The sequence below is a fragment of the Anomaloglossus baeobatrachus genome, chromosome 3 (assembly GCF_048569485.1).
Source record: "Anomaloglossus baeobatrachus isolate aAnoBae1 chromosome 3, aAnoBae1.hap1, whole genome shotgun sequence".
Taxonomy (NCBI): domain Eukaryota; kingdom Metazoa; phylum Chordata; class Amphibia; order Anura; family Aromobatidae; genus Anomaloglossus; species Anomaloglossus baeobatrachus.
The window spans coordinates 699592490-699620013 of record NC_134355.1 but is presented as its reverse complement, the minus strand read 5'-3'; the positions used below and the strand labels follow the sequence as shown (position 1 = coordinate 699620013).

Here is a 27524-nt window from a genome sequence, read left to right as displayed (position 1 = left end):
TGACCAATGAAAGAGCAGCCATCTCCCACTAATCCTGTAAAACACAATACCCTGAAATGAGAACTGAGGATTATAAAAGGGGCCTTGCTTCTGTCATCAGAGTGATATTCCACAAGACTTCAGCCTAGGATATACAGTGCAAGCTGGAGGATCACAGTACTGCTTCACTTCCTTCATTCTACAGGACTTCATCCTAGCATTCATGGTTCTAGCTGGAACTGCTCAATGCTGAACCCTTGAATTCACTTGGAGAACCCAGCTTGGGACAATTCAGTCACCTGGCTATATATCTGGCTGTGCTCGGTCAGTTTCCTTAGCTTGCCATTGTCTATTCTAAGTGGATTCCACCAAAAGCTGGGTGCTCCTAGCTGGGATGGTTGGCCCTGGAAGCCAGGTTACAATCCCTGGCGGGCCAGTGGAATGGTGAGACTCTGTTGCTTTTATTATCTTGTGCTCTTGCTGGGGGCGTACCATATGTTTTGCCTGTTGATGACCAATAAAGTCTTAACAGTGTATGTTTACATTACCCTGTATTGTTAATGTTCTGCCTAAGGGGAAGGAGTGCAGGTGGTCAGTGGGATGAGCTTTTGTCAGTGTGGCCTTTCTGAAGACAGATAGGCCAGTGGTTTAGATCACTGCTCCTTACCGCTGTGGAGGAGTGGTTTAGATCACTGCTCCTTATCGCTGTGGAGGAGTGGTTTAGATTACTGCTCCTTATCGCTGTGGAGGAGTGGTTTAGATCACTGCTCCTTATCGCTGTGGAGTGGTTTAGATCACTGCTCCTTATCGCTGTGGAGGAGTGGTTTAGATCACTGCTCCTTATCGCTGTGGAGGAGTGGTTTAGATCACTGCTCCTTATCGCTGTGGAGGAGTGGTTAAGATCACTGCTCCTTATCGCTGTGGAGGAGTGGTTTAGATCACGGCTCCTTATCGCTATGGAGTGGTTTAGATCACTGCTCCTTATCGCTGTGGAGGAGTGGTTTAGATTACTGCTCCTTATCGCTGTAGAGGAGTGGTTTAGATCACTGCTCCTTATCGCTGTGGAGTGATTTAGATCACTGCTCCTTATCGCTGTGGAGGAGTGGTTTAGATCACTGCTCCTTATCGCTGTGGAGGAGTGGTTTAGATCACTGCTTCTTATCACTGTGGAATGGTTTAGATCACTGCTCCTTATCGCTGTGGAGTGGTTTAGATCACTGCTCCTTATCGCTGTGAAGGAGTGGTTTAGATCACTGCTTCTTATCGTTGTGGAGGAGTGGTTTAGATCACTGCTCCTTATCGCTGTAGAGGAGTGGTTTAGATCACTGCTCCTTATCGCTGTAGAGGAGTGGTTTAGATCTGTTTATCGCTGTGGAGGAGTGGTTTAGATCACTGCTCCTTATCGCTGTGGAGGAGTGGTTTAGATCACTGCTCCTTATCGCTGTGGAGTGGTTTAGATCACTGCTCCTTATCGCTGTGAAGGAGTGGTTTAGATCACTGCTTCTTATCGCTGTGGAGTGGTTTAGATCACTGCTCCTTATCGCTGTGGAGGAGTGGTTTAGATCACTGCTCCTTATCGCTGTGGAGGAGTGGTTTAGATCACTGCTCCTTATCGCTGTGGAGGAGTGGTTTAGATCACTGCTTCTTATCGCTGTGGAGTGGTTTAGATCACTGCTCCTTATCGCTGTGAAGGAGTGGTTTAGATCACTGCTTCTTATCGCTGTGGAGTGGTTTAGATCACTGCTCCTTATCGCTGTGGAGGAGTGGTTTAGATCACTGCTCCTTATCGCTGTGGAGGAGTGGTTTAGATCACTGCTCCTTATCGCTGTGGAGGAGTGGTTTAGATCACTGCTTCTTATCGCTGTGGAATGGTTTAGATCACGGCTCATTATCGCGCTGTTGTGGTCATATATGATAATTGCATAGCCACTTTTCAGCACCAGATTGGAGGGTCATTTTAGTGGGGTTAGCAGGGCTGTACATTGTATTTTTCTCTAAAAACAGTGCCTTTACTTCCCATTGACTGACCATAGAATTAAACTGACAGAGCTGAGATACCAGAGGCAACAAAAGTGAAAGTGTACATTGAAAAATGTGTCAATCTCTGGAGGAATTTCTGCTTATCTCTTCAGGTTAATAAACAGATTGTTCTTCTATTGGTCATTACATTTCTGTATGTAGCGAGCCGTCTGCAGAACTAGATCACTGGTATATTAGAAAGTCACTGGAGCCGATTAACGGCCTGCTGATAAAGATGTGACCACTATTGGCACTAACAGAGCTGACTATTAATTCGGCTGGATAGACAAGAATGGTATATGAAAAGGTAGACTTTTTACACATTTGCGCTAACTGGAAATTTTGGATAAGTCATAAAGGCAGTCTCCACTGATACCCTTACACATTACCTCCTGTCTATCCAAAGTTTCAGCACTGTTAAGTTAGTCCTATTTTGTCTAATTAGGAATATTGTGGAGCGATCACTTAGTGTTTGATTCAAGGGTGAAACTTTGGGTGGGACCCAATGTAACAATCAAGTTACTGGAAGGGAATCAACAAGAAACTGTGGAAGTGAAATCATAATGAAGCGGTGAATCACCTCCATGGTCCTTCTGAACATTTCAAGCAATGAATGTTTATTTTCAGGAAAAAAGTGCAAAAAAACCCAACAATGTGCAATACAAAATGTGAGGGAAGTTCCTGTAAAGATCGTGACCAGTCTAGGTCTTCAGCCCTGGAATGAGGAAAACAGTGGGGGGACATTACGGTGACAGCAATAGTGGCCATGTGCGCAGCCTCTCAGTCCTTTTGATACCGATTAGTTGCCTCGGTGACTTTCTGAAGGAGTGGGGCTTCACTTTGAAACGCCTTAATAAAGCGCTTTCTCATCCTCACCATGGACGGGACCTTCATCCACGCTTCTCCAGATTCCTTTTCTGATTTCCTTCAGCCCTAGGGCTTGTGGACCTTACGGCAGCTGTCTTTGCCTCTATACTGGATGTTTGTCACACAACCACATAGGGTGAGTTGCACGCTCTCTTATTTGGGTAAGACCCTATTGCGCTGTTTGTCCACAGTTGCACATCTCATCACCAGATTAGCTACTTGGCACAAGAACACTGTAGGAAATGCTGAAAGAATAGACAATATAACAGTAACAAAGCTAAAGAAGCTCAATATCTGCATGCATCTTCTGATGCCGGCTCATGTTGGAACAGTGCCGAAAGGACTTTCCACACTCTTTACACTTATATGGCTTCTCCCCTGTATGGACCCGGTGATGTTTCTTTAGCTCTGAGCTCAGGATAAAGCTTTTGGTACAGACATCACAGGTAAATGGCCTCTCACCTGTGTGAGTTCTTCTGTGTCTTATAATTTGAGACCTCTGACTAAAGCATTTCCCACATTCAGTGCAAGTAAATGGCTTAATTCCAGAGTGAGTTCTTTGGTGTATGACAAGGTCAGAGCTGCGAATAAAGCTATTTCCACACTCAATACATATAAATGGTTTCTCCCCCGTGTGTGTCCTATAATGGACCATCAGATCTGCACTCTGACTGAACCTCCTCCCGCACTCTATACAGGCATACGGCTTCTCCCCGGTATGGATTCTCTCATGGTTCTTTAGCCCTGAATTCTGACTGAACTGCTTTCCACAGTAGACACAGGTGTACGGTTTCTCACCAGTGTGGATCCGTTCATGTTTTCTTAGCACAGAACTTCTGCCAAAGTGTTTCCCACAAAAGAAGCAGCCATACGGCTTTTCTCCTGTGTGTGTTCTCTGATGGACTATAAGATTGGATTTTCCAATAAAGGTTTTCCCACAGTCTGAACATACAAACTCTCTGCCTGTTTTCTTCTGCTCCTGCATTTGTATCATAGATCCACTCATGTCAGAGAGTCTACTGCTCCCAGCAAGGGTAGAGTTAAGCTCAAGACTTGTGGAGGTGTGCAATTTCTGGTGCTCAATGTATATAACCTCCTGAGAGAAGCTCTGTCCACACTCAATACAGATGTACGAGCTGGAACTCATATCTGGGATGGACTCTGGGCTGTCCTCACAGTCCAGGCGGCCAAAACAGGGTCCAGCATGCAAAAGGTTTCTGTGCTGGCCAGGAGACACAGGGAAAGGAATTTCTATTGAAAGGGTTCTTGGCATCTTCATGGGTTCACATATTGTTCTGCGATTCCGTCGTTTCGAAGTCTGACGTGAAGCATCGTTCCAAAAGTCGATATTGTTCAGATTCTGAGCATCTCTTGTTGGATGAATCTTTGATGGTACTAAGGAAAAAAGAATATTACAATGTTTAGCTATCATGTGTACTTAAGGCGAAGCATCAGTTTACTGTGGTTAATGTCTCTGTTCTACATCAAGATGGAAGAATCGACACTCCAGCCTTGGTCAGCTGGGAGCATAGTCTTGACTGTATATGATGCTGGATGGTGTGGATCACTGCGGAGATCATGCAGGGGCTTATCTGGAGGCGGATTAACGCAGCTGGCAGGTAAAGCAGACAGCCATGGGCTGCAAACCTCAGCTGTCTACTTTAATGTTTTCTGGTTATCAAAAATAGAGAGGAACTCACACCGTTTTTTAAAGTTATTTTTTTAAATAATTAAAAAAAACAACAAAAAAACCCAAAACAAAAAATGGCGTGGGACCCTACCTATTTTTCATAACCAACCAAAGTAATGCAGACAGCTGGGTTCCGGTATTACCAGGCTGGGAAGGCTCACGGTTATTGGGACGTCCCAGCCTAACAATAGCAGCCCGCAGCTGCCCCAGAAGTGGTGCTTCATCTCAACGAAGCTCCAGAGGTCACTCCCGGTCAGTGGCAGGAAATTCCGGGCTGCCGCTGACCGGCAGTGACCTATGGAACCTCATTCTCAAAACGAACCTACATAAGGATCGATGAACGTCATGGGACATTACACTTTGAATTACGTTGGAATTTCCAAGATTTATTTTGAATTAATAAATTTATGAACGAGGGAATGTGGGGGAATTTTGATTCAAATTATCTTTTTTTCTGTCTGTTTCTTAACTCTAGAGCTGCCGGGTTAGTAATGCAGGTGTTTGATAGATACATCTCCATTACTATCCCCTGGGCTTGATGCCAGCTGTCAATTCACAGCTGACATCCACCCCACAAGTATTACTCCACTTGCCACCACACCAGGACAATCAGGAAGAGCAAAACACCAGAAGTGGAGTATATAATAGATGCGCCACGTCTGTGGCGGCTGCAAGCTACTATTTTTAGGCTGGGGGGCTCAATAACCATGGGCCTTCCCAGTCTGATTATACCAGCCCCCAACTGTCTGCTGTACCTTGGCTGGTTATGAAAAATAGGTAGGACCACAAGCCATTTTTATTTAAATAAATATTTTTATACAAGGTCGCGTGAACCTCTTTATTTCTAATATTCAGCCAAAGTAAAGATGACAGCTGAGGGTTGCAGGCTGCAGCTGTTTGCTTTACTTGCGCTGGTTATCAAAAATAGGTGACAACTTACGCCATTTAATTATAATTTATTCCCTATCCACATGTTTGGAGGGCAGTTAGCCCCTTTTTATTTCCTTTTGCAACCCCCTAGCACTTACGACTATTTTACAGCACCAAAGTTCAGGTTCCCATTGAATCATATGGCGTTCAGGGTACTGTGTCAAGTCCGAATCCCAATGCAAACACTTAAGTAAAATCTGGCCAAACCCAAACTTCCTTGTGTCCGCTCATCCCTTGTAACAAGGCATAAAAAGATCCTCAAACGGTGACTCTTCTCTAAACTCTAGACCCCCAAAATTCATCCTCACAGAACACTCTCCCTGTGTGATTCTGCATCCATCTGCAAACACTGGGTTGACCAGATATCTTCTGCCCAGGCATGCGCACTGATTCTGGGTGTATGTCCTCAGATTCATTTTGCGATGTGTGAATGCTCTGGGCTGCTGACGTCATTAGTGCGCACGCATAGTGCATTCCTATTACCGACGTCCCTAGCTTCTCTCGCCGCTCTGCGTGTCCCTGTCTTCTCTCCCTGCTCTGCATCAGTAATGGGTGGGTTTTAGATGCCTCCCATTACTAATCTAGGGTTTAGTGGCAGCTGTGAGCTATATTACCCCGATTGCCACCGCACCAGAGCAATCCGGAATAGCCAGGTAAAGTGCTGGGATTGTCACATCTAATGGATGCGGCCAACCTGGGCAGCTGCAGGCTGCTTTTTTTAGGCTTGAGGGTCCAATAAGCATGGATCTCCCCAGCCTGAGAATACCAGCCTCCAGCTGTCGGGCTTTATCTTGGCTGGGTGTCAAAATTGGGGGACCGCACACCGTACTTTGGACCTTTGTCATTCCACAGCAGTGCAGATGTGTTCCACATTTTAATATCATTCCTGAGTATTCTGGTGACTTTGAGTGTGTGGATTCTGCTGCAGCTGGATTACATTTTTACTACTGGTTGTGTCACAGAACCCAACATGCTGAGTATGTAGCTCTTAACACTTTATATATGTTATCTGGGTAAGACCCTATTGAGCTTTTAATCCACAGCTTTTTTTTATAGATCACGTGAAGTAGTTATCCCCCCTCTATTCCTCTTTGGTCAGACGTCATCTGCAATACTGTGTCCAGTTCTGGGCGCCACATTTTTAAATAGACATCGAAAAATGGGAGCACGTTCACTGCTACCAGAATAGTGAGCAGAAATTGGCATAAACATCTGCATATCGTTCAATTTAAATATAGCAATGCACATGTACATACATATTTATCATATATAGCGCAGAAGGAACTATAATATATGAACCAAATCGCTAAAGGAACAACCAAAAAAAAGAGGAAAAGAGGCGATCAACGGTTCAACACTTATTTTATTAATATTCATATTGAAATATAGAACATGTGGACAAGTGAAGGGAGGAAAGAACGGTATACATCACCGCAACCAGTATAGGTATAGCTCATAATGTGCCAATTATATACCAAATTCATGATGTAAAGTCGCATCCAAAAAGGGGCAAGTGTCCCACAATTAGAAGAGAAATTCACACCAAGATGCTACATCAAAACAATTCTTGATAGATGGATGCAATATACAATGAGGAAGTATATATATATATAAATGGAAGCAAGAAAAAATGATATATAACCTCTCAGTGTGGAAAAGACTCTTTAATCATTGTATAGTCCATGTCATGTAGAATACACCATACTAGTACACATTTGTGTGCTCACACATCTGATGGAGAAACACATAAGTATTCATCCACAGACACATATATTCCATGCTAGCTCCGCTGTAGAAACCACAGCACACAGACCCCACATATGACCAGCGTGAGACCAAACAACTATTCATATATATAAAAAATTAATCTCACACCAAAGTCAATATATATGGAAATAACAGCGGCAAGAGCAGCAGCATGAAGACACCTCACAGAATAAATGTAAGCATGCGTCTGCACATACACACATTAATCCCACATAGAGGTCAATGTGTGTCTCACACAGCATAGAAACATGAGGAAAACACACAATTGTGTATATATGTGCATATAAACGTATTGATGGACAATGCCGCAGTGAAAGGACACACACAGGCCACACCATGTACAGTATCGTGAGGACAATAAATCAAAGCACATACATATATACTCACACACCGTGGCCAATGTGTGTTCCCCATGCAGCAGCAATGACAATCACCAAAACCACGGCACGTATAGGTGTCAGTGTGAATAGGACTGATAAATACCGCAGGGCAATAAAGGCTATAGCACTGACACCCCACACATGCTACTGGCAGGCGGCTGCCACCATACTAGCACGGCATGGTAAAAACATACGGAGAATAATCCACAATGTGGGACACTCAAACACTATCTGGACCAACCATAGTATGCGCATTTCGGAGTGTACCTTCGTCAGGGGGCTCCCTGACGAAGGTACACTTTGAAATGCACATCGGGCGCATTCCCTCCGCAAACCGCATACTTTAGGTAATGTTATATCCATACTATGGTTGGTCCAGGTAGTGTTTGAGTGTCCCACATTGTGGATTATTCTCCGTATGTTTTTACCATGCCGTGCTAGTATGGTGGCAGCCGCCTGCCAGTAGCATGTGTGGGGTGTCAGTGCTATAGCCTTTATTGCCCTGCGGTATTTATCAGTCCTATTCACACTGACACCTATACGTGCCGTGGTTTTGGTGATTGTCATTGCTGCTGCATGGGGAACACACATTGGCCACGGTGTGTGAGTATATATGTATGTGCTTTGATTTATTGTCCTCACGATACTGTACATGGTGTGGCCTGTGTGTGTCCTTTCACTGCGGCATTGTCCATCAATATGTTTATATGCACATATATACACAATTGTGTGTTTTCCTCATGTTTCTATGCTGTGTGAGACACACATTGACCTCTATGTGGGATTAATGTGTGTATGTGCAGACGCATGCTTACATTTATTCTGTGAGGTGTCTTCATGCTGCTGCTCTTGCCGCTGTTATTTCCATATATATTGACTTTGGTGTGAGATTAATTTTTTATATATATGAATAGTTGTTTGGTCTCACGCTGGTCATATGTGGGGTCTGTGTGCTGTGGTTTCTACAGCGGAGCTAGCATGGAATATATGTGTCTGTGGATGAATACTTATGTGTTTCTCCATCAGATGTGTGAGCACACAAATGTGTACTAGTATGGTGTATTCTACATGACATGGACTATACAATGATTAAAGAGTCTTTTCCACACTGAGAGGTTATATATCATTTTTTCTTGCTTCCATTTATATATATATATACTTCCTCATTGTATATTGCATCCATCTATCAAGAATTGTTTTGATGTAGCATCTTGGTGTGAATTTCTCTTCTAATTGTGGGACTCTTGCCCCTTTTTGGATGCGACTTTACATCATGAATTTGGTATATAATTGGCACATTATGATCTATACCTATACTGGTTGCGGTGATGTATACCGTTCTTTCCTCCCTTCACTTGTCCACATGTTCTATATTTCAATATGAATATTAATAAAATAAGTGTTGAACCGTTGATCGCCTCTTTTCCTCTTTTTCCAGAATAGTGAGCAGCCTTAAGACTATGTCCTACGAGGAACAGTTAAAGAATCTGAGCATTTTAAGCTTGCAAAAAGAAGACTGAGGAGACATAATAGCTTTCTAGAAATATTTGAAGGGCTGTTACAGAGAAGAGAGATCATCCTTATTCTCATTTGCACGTGGAAACAAGAGAAGCAATGAAATGAAACGGGAGAAGATACAGATTAGATATTAGGAAAAAAACGTTTGACAGTGAGGATGATTAATGAGTGGAACAGGCTGCCACGAGATGTGGTGAGTTCTCCTTCAATGGAAGTCTTCAGAGAGAGGTTGGACGGACATCTGTCTGAGATGGTTTAGTGAATTCTGCATTGAGCAAGGCGGTTGGACATAATATCTCTGGAGGTCCCTTCCAACTCTAACATGATTTCATTCTATGGTTCTATGTAGCATGTGTAGCCAAGTCTCCACTCACAAAAATTGACACGTGGATCCACTTTTCTATTGTACATATCAGTTTCACATAAAAAAATATTTGAAAATGAAAACTGTTTCTCCTACCATCTCCAGGATGGAGTCTTGTCGATAAAATTAGCAGAAGAGGGAGGATAGGAAGTCCGGGCAGCTGTTGCAATCACCAATGACATCGAAGGGCATTGTGCAAATGTTGTGATGACTCAGCATTTGGCCACTTGTGTGTGGGTTGAATTGTTCTTAATAAGGCCAGACATAAGGGTTATTTGTTACATCAAGAGAAATTAGTCAATGTATCTTGCCACTTCGGTTCCAGCTGGGGGAATCACAGAAATGCTTCATTTTCGATGTTCTATATATCCTCAGCCAAGGAGCTATGGTTTCAGCTGGGGGAATCACAGAAATGCTTCATTTTGGATGTTCTATATATCCTCAGCCGAGGAACTACAGTGCCAGCTGTGGGGGGGGAGGGGGGTAATCAAAGAAATGCTTCAAGATTCCTTCTACAGGATTTCAGCTTAGGATCCCTGGTCCCAGCTGTACTTTCACAGAACTGCTTCACTGCTCAACACTGAGCCCACAAATTTGCTTGGAGAAACCAAGTTTGGACAACTGGATTGCGTGGCTACATTTCTTGCTGTGCTTGGTCAGCTTACTAAGCTTGCCTTTATGTCTCTCAAAGCTGGGAGCTGCTGGCTGGGATAGTGGCCCTGGAATCCCCAAAGTCATGAAGATTCTAATCCCTGGCAGGCCAGCGGAAGAGTGAGACTCTGTCACTTGTACCATTTTGTGTTCTTACTGGGAATGTGCAATACATTTTTGCCTGTTGGTGAACCAATAAAGTCTTACCTCTGTTTTCTGAGTAATGTTTTGCCCATGGGCAAGGAGTGTTCAGTGGGATGAGCCCTGGCCAGTGATTTCTCAACACAGCCAGGCCAGCGGATGACAGCACCCACTGACTCTCGTGTCTTCACAACTCGTGACAGCGGTAGGATACTACTTAGCCCTGCTGATCCGGGGGAGTTGCAGGGGACTGGTGTTCGTAGACACTGTCCAAGGGATCCACAACCAGAGAGGTATACAGGCATATTTAGCAGGCCATATCAAAGATATAAAACTTTCGGACACCACAATGTCCAACCCCACCAGCTCGGCCTTGGAAAGAGGACCAGAGTGGTCATATGGCTACTACAGGAGCAGTGCCAGTTTCAATAGATTGAATACAGTGGCATTGACACCCAGTCATATATGATTCAGGAGTTGGTTAGTTGGGATGCCCAGAATGTCATGCAAGATGACAAAGACTCTGACGAGGGTGACGCAGAGGAAGTAAACTGCGTGCCAGATAAAGGTTCCCATGGAAGTCTACAATTAACAGGCCAGTCTCAAGAAAACTGAATCTGGGAGTTGTTGGCGGTAATTGAGACTGACGTGAGGAGAGGACTTGTATTCCGGGATCAGTTTTGGGAATTCCAGCTCACCCACTACCAGCTACTCGAGCAGGACTATCCCACTACACAGCAAAAGCCCCACTAAGACAAAGGTTTACAAACAGGGCCTGTGACTTGCCCAATCCACGGGGCTGTTATACATGCGGACGCCTTGGACACATGGACAAAGATTGTTTCCAAAGCTGGGGCCCCATGCCAGGAGCCCATCGGTCAGCCCAGCCGGTCAATGTCTGCCAAGACAAGCCATCAGTGTGTGAGGAATGCTACCTCTGGGATACACTAGCAGCAGAAGAAGTAATCTACCCGGTCAGACACCCTACTCTGGCCAACCTCCATTGCCCCATGCCCGCAGCCCATCTGCTGGCCCAGCTGGTCAAAGTCTGCCAAGATAAGTCATCGGGGTCTGGGAATGCTACCCCCAGGATACACCAACAGGGGAGGAAGTGATATATCCACTTGAACAGATTATCCCAGCCAACTTCTCTTTCCATATCCAGTACTTCAGGGTTGGTGACTGGCCCAAGGACTTCAAAACTGGGGGTTCTTGGCTCCTGCCTCAATGCAGCACTTTTTGTCTCACCAACTAGCTGTGTTGTTCAGATCCCAATCTGTCTTTTTTTCCTGTTTGCTCTGCTCTCCATTTTTTCCTTTCTGACTCTTCAGTTTGCTCTGTTCCTTCTTCTCTATTTTTCTTACTGTTTGCTCCATTCCTTGTTCCTCTCTTTTCCACTGTACTCCTCTTGCTCTTAATTTCTTTTTACTGCTGCCCCCTGTCCTGATTGGCTGATCTCCTCTGTGCATCACTCACTGCACTGTCCTTCATGGTAATAATCCAACCGACACCCAGCCTAACCATTGAGTGTGAAATCTGATAGTAATCCCATCCCCACCAGGAAAAACTACCTATAGCGTGCAATATCTGATGGTAATCCCAGCACTACTAAGATGGACTAATTCTACCAGTATCACAATGGACTAACCATAGAGTGTTATCTGAGAGTAATACCACCACCAAGATGAACTAACCATAGCAATATTTAGTAGTAACCCCACCACCAGCAGAATGGATTAACCTTGGAGTGCGATATCGGCTAGTGATACCACTATACTCAGAATAGACTAAACATGGAGGACAATATCTGCCATCAATACCAAAGGCGACACATTGGCTAGAAATCATACCACCGCCAAGATGGACTAACTATTGAGAGTAACATCTGTTTGTAATCCCAGCACTATTGCAATGGACTAACCATAGGGGGCGATATCTGACAGTAATACCACCCACCACCAAGATGAACTAAACCATAGAGAGCAATATCTGACAGCAACATCGCCTCCTCATCATAATCATTCTGACCAAATTTCAAGTGACCGTAAAAAAAAGTTTTCATTTAGGGAAAGCTTTCACCTGTCTTACTTCTAGACCTAATATTAACCAATACGCCAAACAGAATGTAAACTATAATGGTTAGGGGTCATTTGGGTAATAGAGATCACAAAATAATACGTTTTCATGTAACCTTTAATAAGGGGTACAGTAGAGGAACTACAAGGACACAATACTTCAGGAAGACGAATTTCCAAAGTATAAGAGATGAACTCAGTGCCATAAACTGGGACAATGTCCTACAAAATGCGAGTACAACGCAAATGGGAGATGTTTATAATCTTATTAATTTATATAAACAGCTAGAAACTCAGAAATGATGGTGTTGTCCTCTCAAAAATAGTCTGGTGAAATGGTGGAGGAGGATGAAGAAAGGCCGACCTGCTGAATGACTTTTCTACACAGTATTTATACAAGAAAATCCCATGATAGTTGACATGATCAGGAGACCAGAAATTCCCCATTATATGTTATCTGAAAACCCAGCAGGACGGACGGTGCCGCCTCAAAATCATCATCACAGATGTAGATTCTTTACTGTAGGAGCTACCGGACTATGCCATGGTTGATTGACTTAAAATTGCTGTCTTTCTTGAAAGTATATTATAGTTTATGGGAACTAAATTTTGTGATGGGACGTTAATTCATGGAACACGTCTGATGGCCGTGTATGTGGAGTCGGAAGGGAATATTTCCCCTAATATGGAGCTGTTAGCATCTACCCCATGGGGTTTTTCTTTCCTCTGGATCACCATGTTAGGCTGTAGAATGAACTTGCTGGACTTAAGTCTACCTTCAACCTAAACAACTATGAACTTATGAGACCTTGGACCCACCTCTCCATTGACTTTGTTACTAACCTTCAATCCTCTGAAGGTAAGACGTATTTGGGTGGTGGTGGACAGATTTAGCAAACTGTTATTTTCTTCCTTTGTCTGGGTTGTCTAACTCTCAAACCTTAACCTCTGCATGACACATGACGTACTGGGTACATCATGGATCGTGTGAGGTTAATCCCCGCCGCCTGCTGTGGGCAGTCTGTGGCGATCCATGCACATGTCAGCTAATTCCAACAGCTGACATGTGTGCCTGCCAGATGCAAGTGGAATCGCGTTCCACCCACGCCTATTAACCCCTTACATCTCGTTGCCAAAATCTGACAGCGAGATGTATCAGCGCGCCCGGCTTTAGAGTGATCACATGACTTCTGGTGGTTGCTATGGTAGTGTTACGGGGGGACTGGCAGATCAGGATAAGGTGGTAAATATCCCAATCGCCAGTCGGGGCCCACCGTGCTCCAGATGACAAAGGAGCTGCTGGCAACCCGAAGGTTAGGCGGAGAATACAGAGCTGGGTGGCTCTGAGATAAACCAGGAGACCTGGGAATCGGTCACATGTGTAGGGACATGTCAGACCGGACAACAACCCAGTTAGCGTTTAAGTGTACCTATGGCGCTACACCGACCACGTGTGCAGGGAACATGTCAGGGAGGGCGGTGACCAGGTAGCGTTGACCGGAAGACCGCCGCAAAAGCACCCTGTCGGCCACGTGTGTACGACATGTCAGACCGAGCGGTCCCCCGATTAGCGTTTATAGCCACCAGAGCTTTCAACTGGCCACGTGTGTACAGGATACATCAGGCCAGGTGGTCACACTGGTAGCGTTGACTGGGAAGCCGATACGAGGGGAACAGGGTCCATAAACCCAGCCCAGGAACTCCCTGTTAACGCCACAGGGGTCCTGGGGTACGCTGTCCGTGTGCGTAGGGGGCACAACCGGACAGGCCGCAGCCCAGTTAATTCCACTGGGCTGCACTAGCAGGACTGGATGGTAGAAGGTGGAAGCCCGGTGCCTGACCCTAACGTGCTGAGGCACAGGTATCTTGGCATGACAAGCACCGGACGCCTAACCCTGCCTACCGCTTCCAATCTATGACTTATGCCGCAACGAGGCTCTAACATGGAGGTGTGCCCTGTCTGAGCAAATGTGACGACTGCGCACCTCCATGTTGTCTCCAGCCCCTTTTATAACCTGGGTCAGCCCCAAAGCCAGGGTGGACCACAATGGCACCTCCAGGGTCCAATAGCGGAGTGCCATGTCATCAGTGACATCACCAGCGGCCTATCCGGAACCGCCACGTCACTGATGACCTCATGGTTGTCACGCCCCCAAACACCTCACCAGTCCGGAGTGGCCACATCATCAGGACACCTGATGTGTGTCGGCCTATCAGAGCCTGCCACCTCACGGACATGCCCAGTGAGGTCCTTACCGGACCTAGCCTCTGATGCACTAAGTGCCTGAGCATGTTCAGTAGGCACAACACAGGACTTAGACACGCCACAATGTCCAAGTACCTGTGCAAAGAGGCTTTTCGCACTAAGTGTAGGAGCATGCTCAGTAGCCTGAACAAAGGACTTAGCCTCAGAAATGGCACTATCAGGCTGAGCATGCTCACTAGGCGAAATACTGTACTTAGGCTCTGGCTGGGGTAAATCGACGCGCGCATGCGCACTAGCCACCTCTCCACACTTAGACGTGGAGGAGGAAGCAGCCACCTGGACGACCCGAGGCACGGCCAAAAATGGCAGCCGGCGTCTGGGCGCAACAGGTAGTACAGGATCATGTGATGACTCCTGTAGCTATCATGAGTCACTTTCTCTCACTGCCGGCAGAGGGCCTTGTGTGAGAGTAAGGCTACGTGCCCACGCTGCGGATTTTGCGCGGATTTTGCCGCGGATTTGCCGCGGATTTCCCGAAAATCTGCAGCAGCGGCACTTCCAAGCCATTTCAATGGCATTTTGGAAATGCTGTGTCCATGCTGCGGATTTTTCCGCTGCGGATTTGCCGCGGATTTTGATCCGGAAAAATCTGCAGCATGTCAATTGTTTGGTGCAGATTTGGTGCGGATTTTTGGTTTTGAATGGGGAAAAAAAAAAATCCGCATCAAAATCCGCGGCAAATCCGCGGGTGCGGATTTGCCGCGAAAGTCGCGGATTTTCAGGCAGAAAAATCCGCAGGTACATTCTACCGTGGACACATAGCCTAAAGCAGCTTTTCTCCAGATCTCAGCTGTGCAGCTGTGATCTGGAGAAATGAATGCACGATCAGACTGCTGATTGTTATAGTTCCCTAAGGGACCTAGTAAAATAAAAATTAAAAAAAAAAGTTAAAAAATTTTAAAAAAAATAAAAAACCTTAAAAGTTCAAATTACCCCCTTTCGCCCCATTGAAAATTAAAGGGTTAAAAAAATAAAAAATATACACATATTTAGTATTGCCGCATTCAGAAACGCCCGATCTATCAAATATAAAATCAATTAATCTGATTGGTAAACGGCGTAGCGGAAAAAAATTCCAAAGACAAAATTACGTTTTTTTGGTCACCGCAAATTTTGCACAAAATGCAATAACAGGCGATCAAAACGTAGCATCTGAGCACAAATGGTACCATTAAAAATGTCAGCTCGAGACACAAAAAATAAGCTGTCACTGAGCCATAGATCCTGAAAAATGAGAACACTACAGGTTTTGTAAAATGGCGCTAAAAGTGCGCCACTTTTTTTGGACAGACCTGTGAATTCTTTTTAACCTCTCAGACAAAAGTAAACCTATTCATGTTTGGTGTCTACAAACTTGCACCGACCTGAGGCCTCACACCCACACATCAGTTTTACCATATAGTGAACATGGTGAATAAAATATCCCTAAAACTATTGCGCGATCACACTTTTTTTGCGCAGTTTTTCCACACTTGAAATTTTTTAGCTGTTTTCCAGTACACTATACGGTAAAACTCATGGTTTAATTTAAAAGTACAACTCGTCCCGCAAAAAAACAAGTCCTTATATGGCAAGATTGACGGAAAAATAAAAAAGTTACGGCTTTCGGTAGATGGGGAGCAAAAAACCCCCCAGAAAAACGGAAAATCGCTCAGGGGTGAAGGGGTTAAGTTCTTTATTAAATTCATTGTGCGTCTTTATGGGATTCTGGAAAATATTGATTCCAATCGACAAACTAAGTTTGTTTCTAAATTCTGGAGGGCATTTGCTAATAAGATCAACATGAGTGGTCCTTTAAATCATAATCATCTTATCGCCCAGAGACCAATGGTCAGACCAAGCATGCCAACCAAACTCTCAAACAATAGTTTCAGTGTTACTTTTGTGATCACCAGCTGGAATCGGTGGAATACGTGACATGAGCTGAGTTCGTCATTTGCATCAAGAGTCCATCAAAACTTCTATGTTTTTCTTTAACTTTGTGAATGATCCGCTTTATGGTCTTATTTCAATCTCTAAAGTTAATAATCCAGAATCAATCTCTAAAGTTAATAATCCAGAACTGGATAAGTTGACGTTTGTCTGGTCTGAAGACAATCTGAGAAAGGCACAGAGTAGTCAGACCTCTTCCACCAATAAGAGGTGGTTGGCTGGGCTAAGCTTTGCTGGGCAACAAGATATGGCTGGCAACCAGAAACATTAAACTCAAGGACCTCTCCACTAACCTAAGACCTTGGTCCTTATGAGGTATCTAAGATTGTCAGTCTGGTAGCCTTCCGGCTAAAACTCCCTTCTTTCCAGATTCTTGACGTTCTCCACAAATCCCTGCTAATGGTATACCATTCCCCTGTGCCCTCTGTTAACACCCCCTGTGTGGCTTAGAGGTAACCTTGAGTTTGAAGTCGAAAAGTTTCTTGATTCCCACATAATAAATGGGTCTGTCTAATACAGTGTTCCTTGGAAGGAAGGACTTTGGTCCAGAGGAAAAATCTTGTGTTGGCTAACATTTGTGCCAATACCTGTCCCTTTTATCATTTGCCAATGCTGGGTGACTATTCAGTAGCCCTGGTTTACTCCTGAGAGTTGGCTCTGACCAACACAAAAGCTTTAGGTCTAAATCCTAGTTGGTCTTTGGTGAGGGTGTGGTGGTGGTATTGCTCGCCATTTAAATCCCTGGGGATCAGTTCCCACTGCCAGTAGCAGCCTGACTAGTTTTGATCTTTTGTACATTGCAGATCCTGTGTCTTAGTAGATAGTCCTGATTTTGACCTTGGCTTGTCCTACACATAACTCATGGTCCTGACCCGTCTACCTGACTTTCCTTCTTGCCAGATTGAACTACTGAACAGCAACCAACTCCATGGCACCAGCCCAGGGTGTCGTTTTAAAGCAGCAATCCTTGTACACAGGTTAAAGGGTTAAGGCAACCCCCTGGGATCTGGGTAATGGAGTGCCTAACATAAAGTATGTTGGTGGTAACCATCCTTAGAGCTGCCAGGTGACCATAAACAGTGCCCGTGTGACAGAACTAACAACAGAGGGCAATATCTGACAGTAATCCCACCAGCACCAAGATGAACTAACCATGGAGGCCGAAATTAGCTAGTAATCCCACCACTATCAATTTGGTCAAGGGAAATTATGCTGATATCTGCTTGTCACCTCAGGAGGAAATGATCATGAGGGAATGTGGATATCTGCTGGTGATCTCAGAAGGATGATGATTGGGCTGGAGGTGTTGGGGAGATGATGATTAATATCTGCCGGTGTTCTCAGAAGAATGATGATTAGGTTGGAGGTGTTGGGGAGATGATGACATCTGCCGGTGATCCAAGGACGATATGATGATTGGGGGGAGCTGTAGGGGAGATGATGATATCTACCAGTGATCCCAGGAGGATGTGATGATTGGGGGGAGGTGTTGGGGAGATGATGATGATGATGATATCTGCTGGCAATCCCAGGAGGATATGATGATTGGGGGAGGTGTTAGGCAGATGATGATGATGACATCTGCCGAGGATGTGACGAGCAGAAGGGGATGATGTATGCTGATGCTATCCACCTGTGACCTCAGGACGAGATGCTGTCCTAGGGGCACCGCTCAATGCAATATACTTGATAGCCCCTTTACTCACCGCTGATGGACTCTTTGTACTCATCCAGCTCCTCTTTTGCTCTCCGGGACATGGACATTAGTCTTACAATGCACTAGAAGCTGCAGGTCATGGTGTTAGCAGCGATGTCGTTGTCGTCGTCGCTGTGTGTGACACCACCTTTAATGGGGAGCGTTGGTCCCCTCAACTTAAACGCTGGTCAGTGGTAACCTGAGTACAACCACTTCTAAAAAACTTGCAGCCATTACACATAGGAGGTTAAGGATGGGTTATAATGTGCTGTATCAAGGTGGTCATGTTCCCTTCACATTATAGAGTTGAAATTCTGGAAGAGAAGTTCAGACAGAAAGGTTTTCAGTAATAGGAGGACCTCAGATGGGATGTCATCCTTCTGGTAAGAGCTGTTCTTCATTGTTTCCCAGGAAGCAGTGAATTCACCCTATCTTGATATCTGCAAGAAGAACAGGAGTTTTTGTCAAGGAGTTAAAATGAAAAAAAAAACCAAAAACAACAAAACTAACATCCCACTCCTGCAAAATGACATTTTATCCCACAAAATGTAAAATGTTGGAATGCAGAAGTGTTCATGACACAGAGGGGTTCCCCAAATCAATATTTGCAACCAGCTAATCGAGGGTGGACACACACCCTTCATATTCTGCATGAGACAATCAATGTAGTGTGTGCATGTATTGTGCCTTGAGAAAGTATTCACCCCCTTGGCCTTTTACCTAAATTAGTTACATTACAACCTCTGTTTAAAACATTTTACATTTTATAATTCGATTTGTGTGTCATCTATTAGCACTAAATTATCTATGTTGGGGAAGTGAAGTGAGAAATATATAGGCAAAAATTAAGTTTATAAGATAAAATAAATAAAAATTGCCATGTGCATATGTATTCACCCCTTTTGGTATCAAGCCCATAAAAATTTCTGCTGTAAACAATTTCCTTCATAAGTCACATGCTCAGTCAGAGGATGTCCACCTGTGGGCAATCTAAGGTTCCCAGGGTCTATCAGTATACAGTTAGGTCCAGAAATATTTGGACAGTGACACAAGTTTTGTTATTTTAGCTGTTTACAAAAACATGTTCAGAAATACAATTCTATATATAATATGGGCTGAAAGTGCACACTCCCAGCTGCAATATGAGAGTTTTCACATCCAAATCGGAGAAAGGGTTTAGGAATCATAGCTCTGTAATGCATAGCCTCCTCTTTTTAAAGGGACCAAAAGTAATTGGACAAGGGACTCTAAGGGCTGCAATTAACTCTGAAGGCGTCTCCCTCGTTAACCTGTAATCAATGAAGTAGTTAAAAGGTCTGGGGTTGATTACAGGTGTGTGGTTTTGCATTTGGAAGCTGTTGCTGTGACCAGACAACATGCGGTCTAAGGAACTCTCAATTGAGGTGAAGCAGAACATCCTGAGGCTGAAAAAAAGAAAAAATCCATCAGAGAGATAGCAGACATGCTTGGAGTAGCAAAATCAACAGTCGGGTACATTCTGAGAAAAAAGGAATTGACTGGTGAGCTTGGGAACTCAAAAAGGCCTGGGCGTCCACGGATGACAACAGTGGTGGATGATCGCCGCATACTTTCTTTGGTGAAGAAGAACCCGTTCACAACATCAACTGAAGTCCAGAACACTCTCAGTGAAGTAGGTGTATCTGTCTCTAAGTCAACAGTAAAGAGAAGACTCCATGAAAGTAAATACAAAGGGTTCACATCATGATGCAAACCATTCATCAATTCCAAAAATAGACAGGCCAGAGTTACATTTGCTGAAAAACACCTCATGAAGCCAGCTCAGTTCTGGAAAAGTATTCTATGGACAGATGAGACAAAGATCAACCTGTACCAGAATGATGGGAAGAAAAAAGTTTGGAGAAGAAAGGGAACGGCACATGATCCAAGGCACCCCACATCCTCTGTAAAACATGGTGGAGGCAACGTGATGGCATGGGCATGCATGGCTTTCACTGGCACTGGGTCACTTGTGTTTATTGATGACATAACAGCAGACAAGAGTAGCCGGATGAATTCTGAAGTGTACCGGGATATACTTTCAGCCCAGATTCAGCCAAATGCCGCAAAGTTGATCGGACGGCGCTTCATAGTACAGATGGACAATGACCCCAAGCATACAGCCAAAGCTACCCAGGAGTTCATGAGTGCAAAAAAGTGGAACATTCTGCAATGGCCAAGTCAATCACCAGATCTTAACCCAATTGAGCATGCATTTCACTTGCTCAAATCCAGACTTAAGACGGAAAGACCCACGAACAAGCAAGACCTGAAGGCTGCGGCTGTAAAGGCCTGGCAAAGCATTAAGAAGGAGGAAACCCAGCGTTTGGTGATGTCCATGGGTTCCAGACTTAAGGCAGTGATTGCCTCCAAAGGATTCGCAACAAAATATTGAAAATAAAAATATTTTGTTTGGGTTTGGTTTATTTGTCCAATTACTTTTGACCTCCTAAAATGTGGAGTGTTTGTAAAGAAATGTGTACAATTCCTACAATTTCTATCAGATATTTTTGTTCAAACCTTCAAATTAAACGTTACAATCTGCACTTGAATTCTGTTGTAGAGGTTTCATTTCAAATCCAATGTGGTGGCATGCAGAGCCCAACTCGCCAAAATTGTGTCACTGTCCAAAGATTTCTGGACCTAACTGTATACACAGCTCTTCTGAAAGGCCACAAACGCTGCAACACCATTAAGAAGAGGCAACCCTAACCACACACTATGAAAGCCAAGGAGATCTCCAAACAGCACCATGAAGACCAAGGAGATCTCCAAACAACACCATGAAGTCCAAGGAGATCTCAAGACAACACCATGAAGATCAAGGAGATCTCCAAACAACACCATGAAGTTCAAGGAGATCTCAAGACAACACCGTGAAGATCAAGGAGATCTCCAAACAACACCATGAAGACCAAGGAGATCACCAAATGACACCATGAAGACCAAGGAAATCTCTAGACAACATCATGAGGACCAAGGAGATCTCCAAACAACACCACAAAGATCAAGGAGATCACCAGGCAACACCATGAGGACCAAGGAGATCTCTAAACAACACCATGAAGATCAAAGAGATCTCCAAACAGCACCATGAAGACCAAGGAGATCTCAAGACAACATCATGAAGAACAAGGAGATCTCCAGAGAACACCATGAGGACCAAGGAGATCTCCAAACAAAACCATAAAGATCAAGGAAATCTCCAAACAACACCAAGAAGACCAAGGATGATTTCTGGATGATTTCCTCAGTAGATATAACATTGCAGGTTATAAATAGTGATGGGTGAACAGACTACATGTGGTTTTGATGTGATTTTTTTTGCCAGGAGATGCAGATTGAGTGCAGGAATAAGGGGTTTAAATTTTAAATGAGGTCACCTAAAGTCAGTTTACCTGCGGTCATAAGTGGGGTACCGTGGGAACCTACAGCTGTGGCTGTGAATAAACTGAGTGACGCCATCATTCATCGCTGAGGCTCAGTCAGTCTGTGCCTGAAGCCATAGCATGTGGACATGTTCTGTGCCTGCACACTGTGGCTTCAGTATGTTCGCAACAGAGCTGGAATAGTCGTGGGACCGCATGTGAATTACATCAGAACTGGGTGCTTGGAGTTAATAAAGGGCTGAAAGAGGGTGGGGCTTTTTTGTATTCTATTTCAAATAAAGGATCTTTTTGGTGTTTGCATTGATTTCTTTTCATTTCCAGATTCGTAATGAGGCGGTCTCACATGCCTCCCATTACTAATCTAGGGCTTAGTGGCAGCTGTGAGCTGTCATTAACCCCTGATATTACCCCCACATCAGGGCAATTGGGATGTACAGGGTAAAGTGCTGGGATAGTCGCATCTAATAGATGTGACAATTCTCGGTGGCTGCAGGCTGCTACTTCTATGCTTGGGGGGACCCAGTAACCATGGGCCTCCCCATTCTGAGAATAATAGCCCTCAGCTCTGTATCAAAATATGGGATGGGACCGCACTCTGTTTTTTTAAATTATTTATTTGAATAATTTTAAAGAAGCTGCATGCGGTTCCTCTTAGTTTGATACACAGCCAAGATAAGTGCAAGGCTGGGGGCTTCAGCCTGGAGCCGTATGTTTTATCTGTGTTGGTATTTTAATATGGGGGCACCCTACATCAATTTTTTTATTTATTTATTTTGGTGTATTTTTACACCACTATAGAGGCACACACAGCATCTGTGATTCCAAGCAATCTGACGCTGTCACACAGGATGGGGGCACAGTCTGACTGCAACCAATCACTGATGCCAGGACTGTTGGTGGACAGGGGAAGTAGTGCATATGCATGAGGGTAATCAGCAGCCTCAAAATTAGTGTTACAGCCGTGCAGAGACTGGTCAGTATAACGCTCCTGCTCTAATCAGCCTAGCCCTTCTACCACCATTTTAAAATGCACGATTCGGGTTCCCATAGAGTTATATGGGGACCGGTGTTTGGGCAGTCATCTGGAATTATATCTAGGATTGAACCAGGTTTGGTTTTTTTTACAAATCTGGTTGGCCCCACTGATTACGGATATCAGTGGGTTCACCATCCGTAGCTATAAATTATTTAATGACAAAAATGTATAATTGGTGGGAGTAGGTTGAACTAGACTGACCTAGGTCTTTTTTCAATTTTAGTAACTATGTAACTATGAAATCTCCAAACAACAACATGATACCAAGGAGCTCTGCAAACAACACCATGAAGATAAAGGAAATCTCCAAACAACACCATGTAGATCAAGGAAATCGCAAACACAATGAAGATCAAAGAAATCTCCAAACAACACCACCATGAAGACCATGGAGCTCTCCTAACAACACCATGAACATCAAGGAGATCTTCAAACAACAACATGAAGACCACGGAGCTCTCCAAACAACACCATGAACATCAAGGAGATCTTCAAACAACAACATGAAGACCACGGAGCTCTCCAAACAACACCATGAACATCAAGGAAATCACCAAATAACACCATGAAGCTCAATCTCCAAACAACAATAACAGGAAGACCAAGGAGCTCTCTAAACAACACCATAAACATCAAGAAGATCTCCACACAACAATTATGAAGACCATGGAGATTTCCAAACAACACCATGAAGGTCAAGGAGATCTCCAAACAAGTCTGAGACAAAGTTGTTGGGAAATACAAGTCAGGGTTGGGTTCTAAGAAATTATTCCAATCTCTGATGTTCCCCGAAGCACCATCAAATCGATTATCATCAAATAGAAAGAACATGGTGCACCACCAATCTTGTCAAGAGACGACTGTCCACCAAACTCTCAGCTTGATCAAGGAGGGCATTAATCAGAGAGGCGGTACAGAGACCAAAGGTAACCCTGAGGGAGCTGCAGAGTTCCCAAGCAGAAACTGGAGTATCTATCCATACGACCACAATAAGCCAATCAAAAAAGGGTGGATGTATTCGGAACAAAAAAAAACGTCCATAGGTGCATGAAAATCAGCAAAAAATTATTTTTAAACAATTAAAAAAAAGTGCAAAAATCTATGGAAAAAAATCCTGCAATTATTACGCGTTTTGAACCTGGAAGGTTCTTAATAACAACATAGTTATAGGAAAAAGGATTCAAGATTAAATAGCCGAAAAACAAGAAATGACAAAAAGCTAAACAGAAGATTAGCAACACAATTAATCAGCAGCCGGAATGTCAGAGAAAAGCACCAAAAAAAGAAAAAGCCTAATGAATACACATAAATCTGTTCCAATGTTCACACCGTACAAAGGTCTGTACATTAAACATCCATACTGCGTCTTTATAGTGGAAGTCATGATTTGTCTCCACCTCCATTTGGTGGCACGGATTTTTTCCATCTACTTTGTAAATCTCCTTTATGAGTATGTAGGAAATGCTGGGATGAAAGATCATGTGTGGTGACATTCTGGAGATCAGAAATGTGTTCAGCATGAGTGGTGCAGCCGACATATTGGATGTGGCACAAGTGATAACATATACCATGAACGTGGCTCCACCGATAACAAAGGAATTCATATTAAACAGTTTGGCAGTAGCAGAAGACATTTTTGAATTGCACATACAAGGCCACAGATAACGCTACATTCCACCACACGTGAATAATCCAAATGCAGAGAGACAATTCCTGTGTGAACTGGGTCTTGTTAGGGTGGTGCGTTTCTTGGTGTGGTCAGATGGTGAAAGGTTCCCAATAATGATGCTTTTTGTGGATACAAAACTGAGAAAGATCTGGCAAATATTTTCTGATGATCCCAACAATCTGAAGGAATTGATGGCTGAACATAGTGTAAGGTTTATGCTGGATCACACTTCTTTTGTCTGTTTGTCCCATTGTTGCTGAGTCACACTTCTTTTGTCTGTTTGTCCCATTGTTGCTGGATCACACTTCTTTTGTCTGTTTGTCCCATTGTTGCTGAGTCACACTTCTTTTGTCTGTTTGTCTCATTGTTGCTGAGTCACATGTCTTTTGTCTGTTTGTCCCATTGTTGCCGAGTCACACTTCTTTTGTCTGTTTGTCCCATTGTTGCTGAGTCACATTTCTTTTGTCTGTTTGTCCCATTGTTGCTGAGTCACACTTCTTTTGTCTGTTTGTCCCATTGTTGCTGAGTCACACTTCTTTTGGCTGTTTGTCCCATTGTTGCTGAGTCACACTTCTTTTGTCTGTTTGTCTCATTGTTGCTGAGTCACACTTCTTTTGTCTGTTCGTCCCATTGTTGCTGAGTCACACTACTATTGTCTGTTTGTCTCATTGTTGCTGAGTCACACGTCTTTTGTCTTTGTACCCCTGTTGCTGAGTCACACTTCATTTGTCTGTTTGTCCCATTGTTGCCGAGTCACACTTCTTTTGTCTGTTTGTCCCATTGTTGCCGAGTCACACTTCTTTTGTCTGTTTGTCTCATTGTTGCTGAGTCACATGTCTTTTGTCTGTTTGTCCCATTGTTGCTGAGTCACACTTCTTTTGTCTGTTTGTCCCATTGTTGCTGAGTCACGTTTCTTTTGTCTGTTTGTCCCATTGTTGCTGAGTCACACTTCTTTTGGCTGTTTGTCCCATTGTTGCTGAGTCACATTTCTTTTGTCTGTTTGTCCCATTGTTGCTGAGTCACACTTCTTTTGTCTGTTTGTCTCATTGTTGCTGAGTCACATGTCTTTTGTCTGTTTGTCCCATTGTTGCTGAGTCACACTTCTTTTGTCTGTTTGTCCCATTGTTGCTGAGTCACACTTCTTTTGTCTGTTTGTCCCATTGTTGCTGAGTCACACTTCTTTTGTCTGTTTGTCCCATTGTTGCTGAGTCACACTTCTTTTGTCTGTTTGTCCCATTGTTGCTGAGTCACACTACTATTGTCTGTTTGTCTCATTGTTGCTGAGTCACACGTCTTTTGTCTCTGTACCCCTGTTGCTGAGTCACACTTCATTTGTTTGTTTGTCCCATTGTTGCCGAGTCACACTTCTTTTGTCTGTTTGTCCCATTGTTGCTGAGTCACACTACTATTGTCTGTTTGTCTCATTGTTGCTGAGTCACACGTCTTTTGTCTTTGTACCCCTGTTGCTGAGTCACACTTCATTTGTTTGTTTGTCCCATTGTTGCCGAGTCACACTTCTTTTGTCTGTTTGTCCCATTGTTGCCGAGTCACACTTCTTTTGTCTGTTTGTCTCATTGTTGCTGAGTCACACGTCTTTTGTCTTTGTACCCCTGTTGCTGAGTCACACTTCTTTTGTCTGTTTGTCCCATTGTTGCTGAGTCACACTACTATTGTCTGTTTGTCTCATTGTTGCTGAGTCACACGTCTTTTGTCTTTGTACCCCTGTTGCTGAGTCACACTTCATTTGTTTGTTTGTCCCATTGTTGCCGAGTCACACTTCTTTTGTCTGTTTGTCCCATTGTTGCCGAGTCACACTTCTTTTGTCTGTTTGTCTCATTGTTGCTGAGTCACACGTCTTTTGTCTTTGTACCCCTGTTGCTGAGTCACACTTCTTTTGTCTGTTTGTCTTGTGGCGCCCCTGACCTGGTCAGGCACCACTGAGTACTGCACCCATGCTGGGGACAGTACAAAACAGGTAATCCAGAAGGCTGACCGAGGTGTGACTACACAGGCGCATAGTGATCAGGTCTCACACATGTACCTTTGGGAGGACCCCTGGGGATCCCAGGAGGGGGCGAAGCCGGTGCGAAGCCTCCATCTCCACTCAAGGGGTGTGGTAGAGAGCCTGGTTGCTAGGTGACGTAGGCAAGAACAGGAGAGGAGGGAACAGTGAGTCAGTTTAGTGTGCAGCTCAGGGAAGGCAGACGTGAGGAGCAGACCCTGGAGCTGTTGCAGTCTAACAGCGTCCGCGCAGTGACTACCGACGGGGGAGAACGGTCACCTGGTAGTGCTGCCCGAACCCCACACACAGCTAGAGAGAGCAACGGAGTGGAAAGTAAGGAGACTGTCAGGGAGTTACCAGGCCCAAACGGGTAGCAGGTCCCAGTGCGGAGATAGATCTAGCTTTCTTCTGCCAAACCTGCTTGAGGGGGCACTTCAAACCCCCAAGACAACACCACAGAGTCTGCAGCCACGTAGCCACAGTTAGGGCCCATAGTTCACAGGAGGCAAGCAGCTGGAGTGATCTGGTCCAGGCTACAAGCAAACGGGCCGAAACGAGGGGAGCAGTTACTTCCCTGGGTGACCCCCATAGGGACTAAAAGTCGGGGTTACCACAAACCACAGAAGGGCTAAGGAAGGCGAGTCGGTAGCCACCCTCATCAGTCAGCCTGAAGGACGCCTGGTTCCAGCCTGGTTCATCCCAGCTACGCCCGGGTTACTCACCCTGCCACCATCAGTGAGTAAAACCCCTGAAAGACATTCTGCTTGTGTTGAGTTATTCTGCGCCTTGTGGTTCCACACACCTACACAGGGCCCTGGGGCTTGCCTCACTCTCAGGAGGCTATTACAACTGACTGCACCCACCATCAGCCCCAGGCATCCCTTAATCTGCAGTGGCGGTCACCACTGACCGCAATTCTGAGAGTGGCGTCACGACAATCCTAAATAGAAGATCTCCTACCTGTGACAAGATCCAGCTGCGTGGAGTCCCTGAAGGTAATGCACCGACACAACACTGGAGGGGCTACACAGTCTCATTGTTGCTGAGTCACACTTCTTTTGTCTGTTTGTCCCATTGTTGCTGAGTCACACTACTATTGTCTGTTTGTCTCATTGTTGCTGGGTCACACGTCTTT

The 27524-nt window shown here is 44.5% G+C and overlaps 1 protein-coding gene across 1 annotated transcript in view; it reads right to left on the bottom strand.

The window, feature by feature from the left end:
* Positions 1-2210: 2210 nt before the first annotated feature.
* Positions 2211-27524, bottom strand: part of LOC142297101 (uncharacterized) — a 125699-nt gene continuing 100385 nt past the window's right edge. The window contains exon 8 of the mRNA XM_075341362.1: positions 2211-3824. Within this exon, the coding sequence (XP_075197477.1) occupies positions 3143-3824 (682 nt within the window). The 3' untranslated portion in view covers positions 2211-3142. The remainder of the gene's footprint in view (positions 3825-27524) is intronic.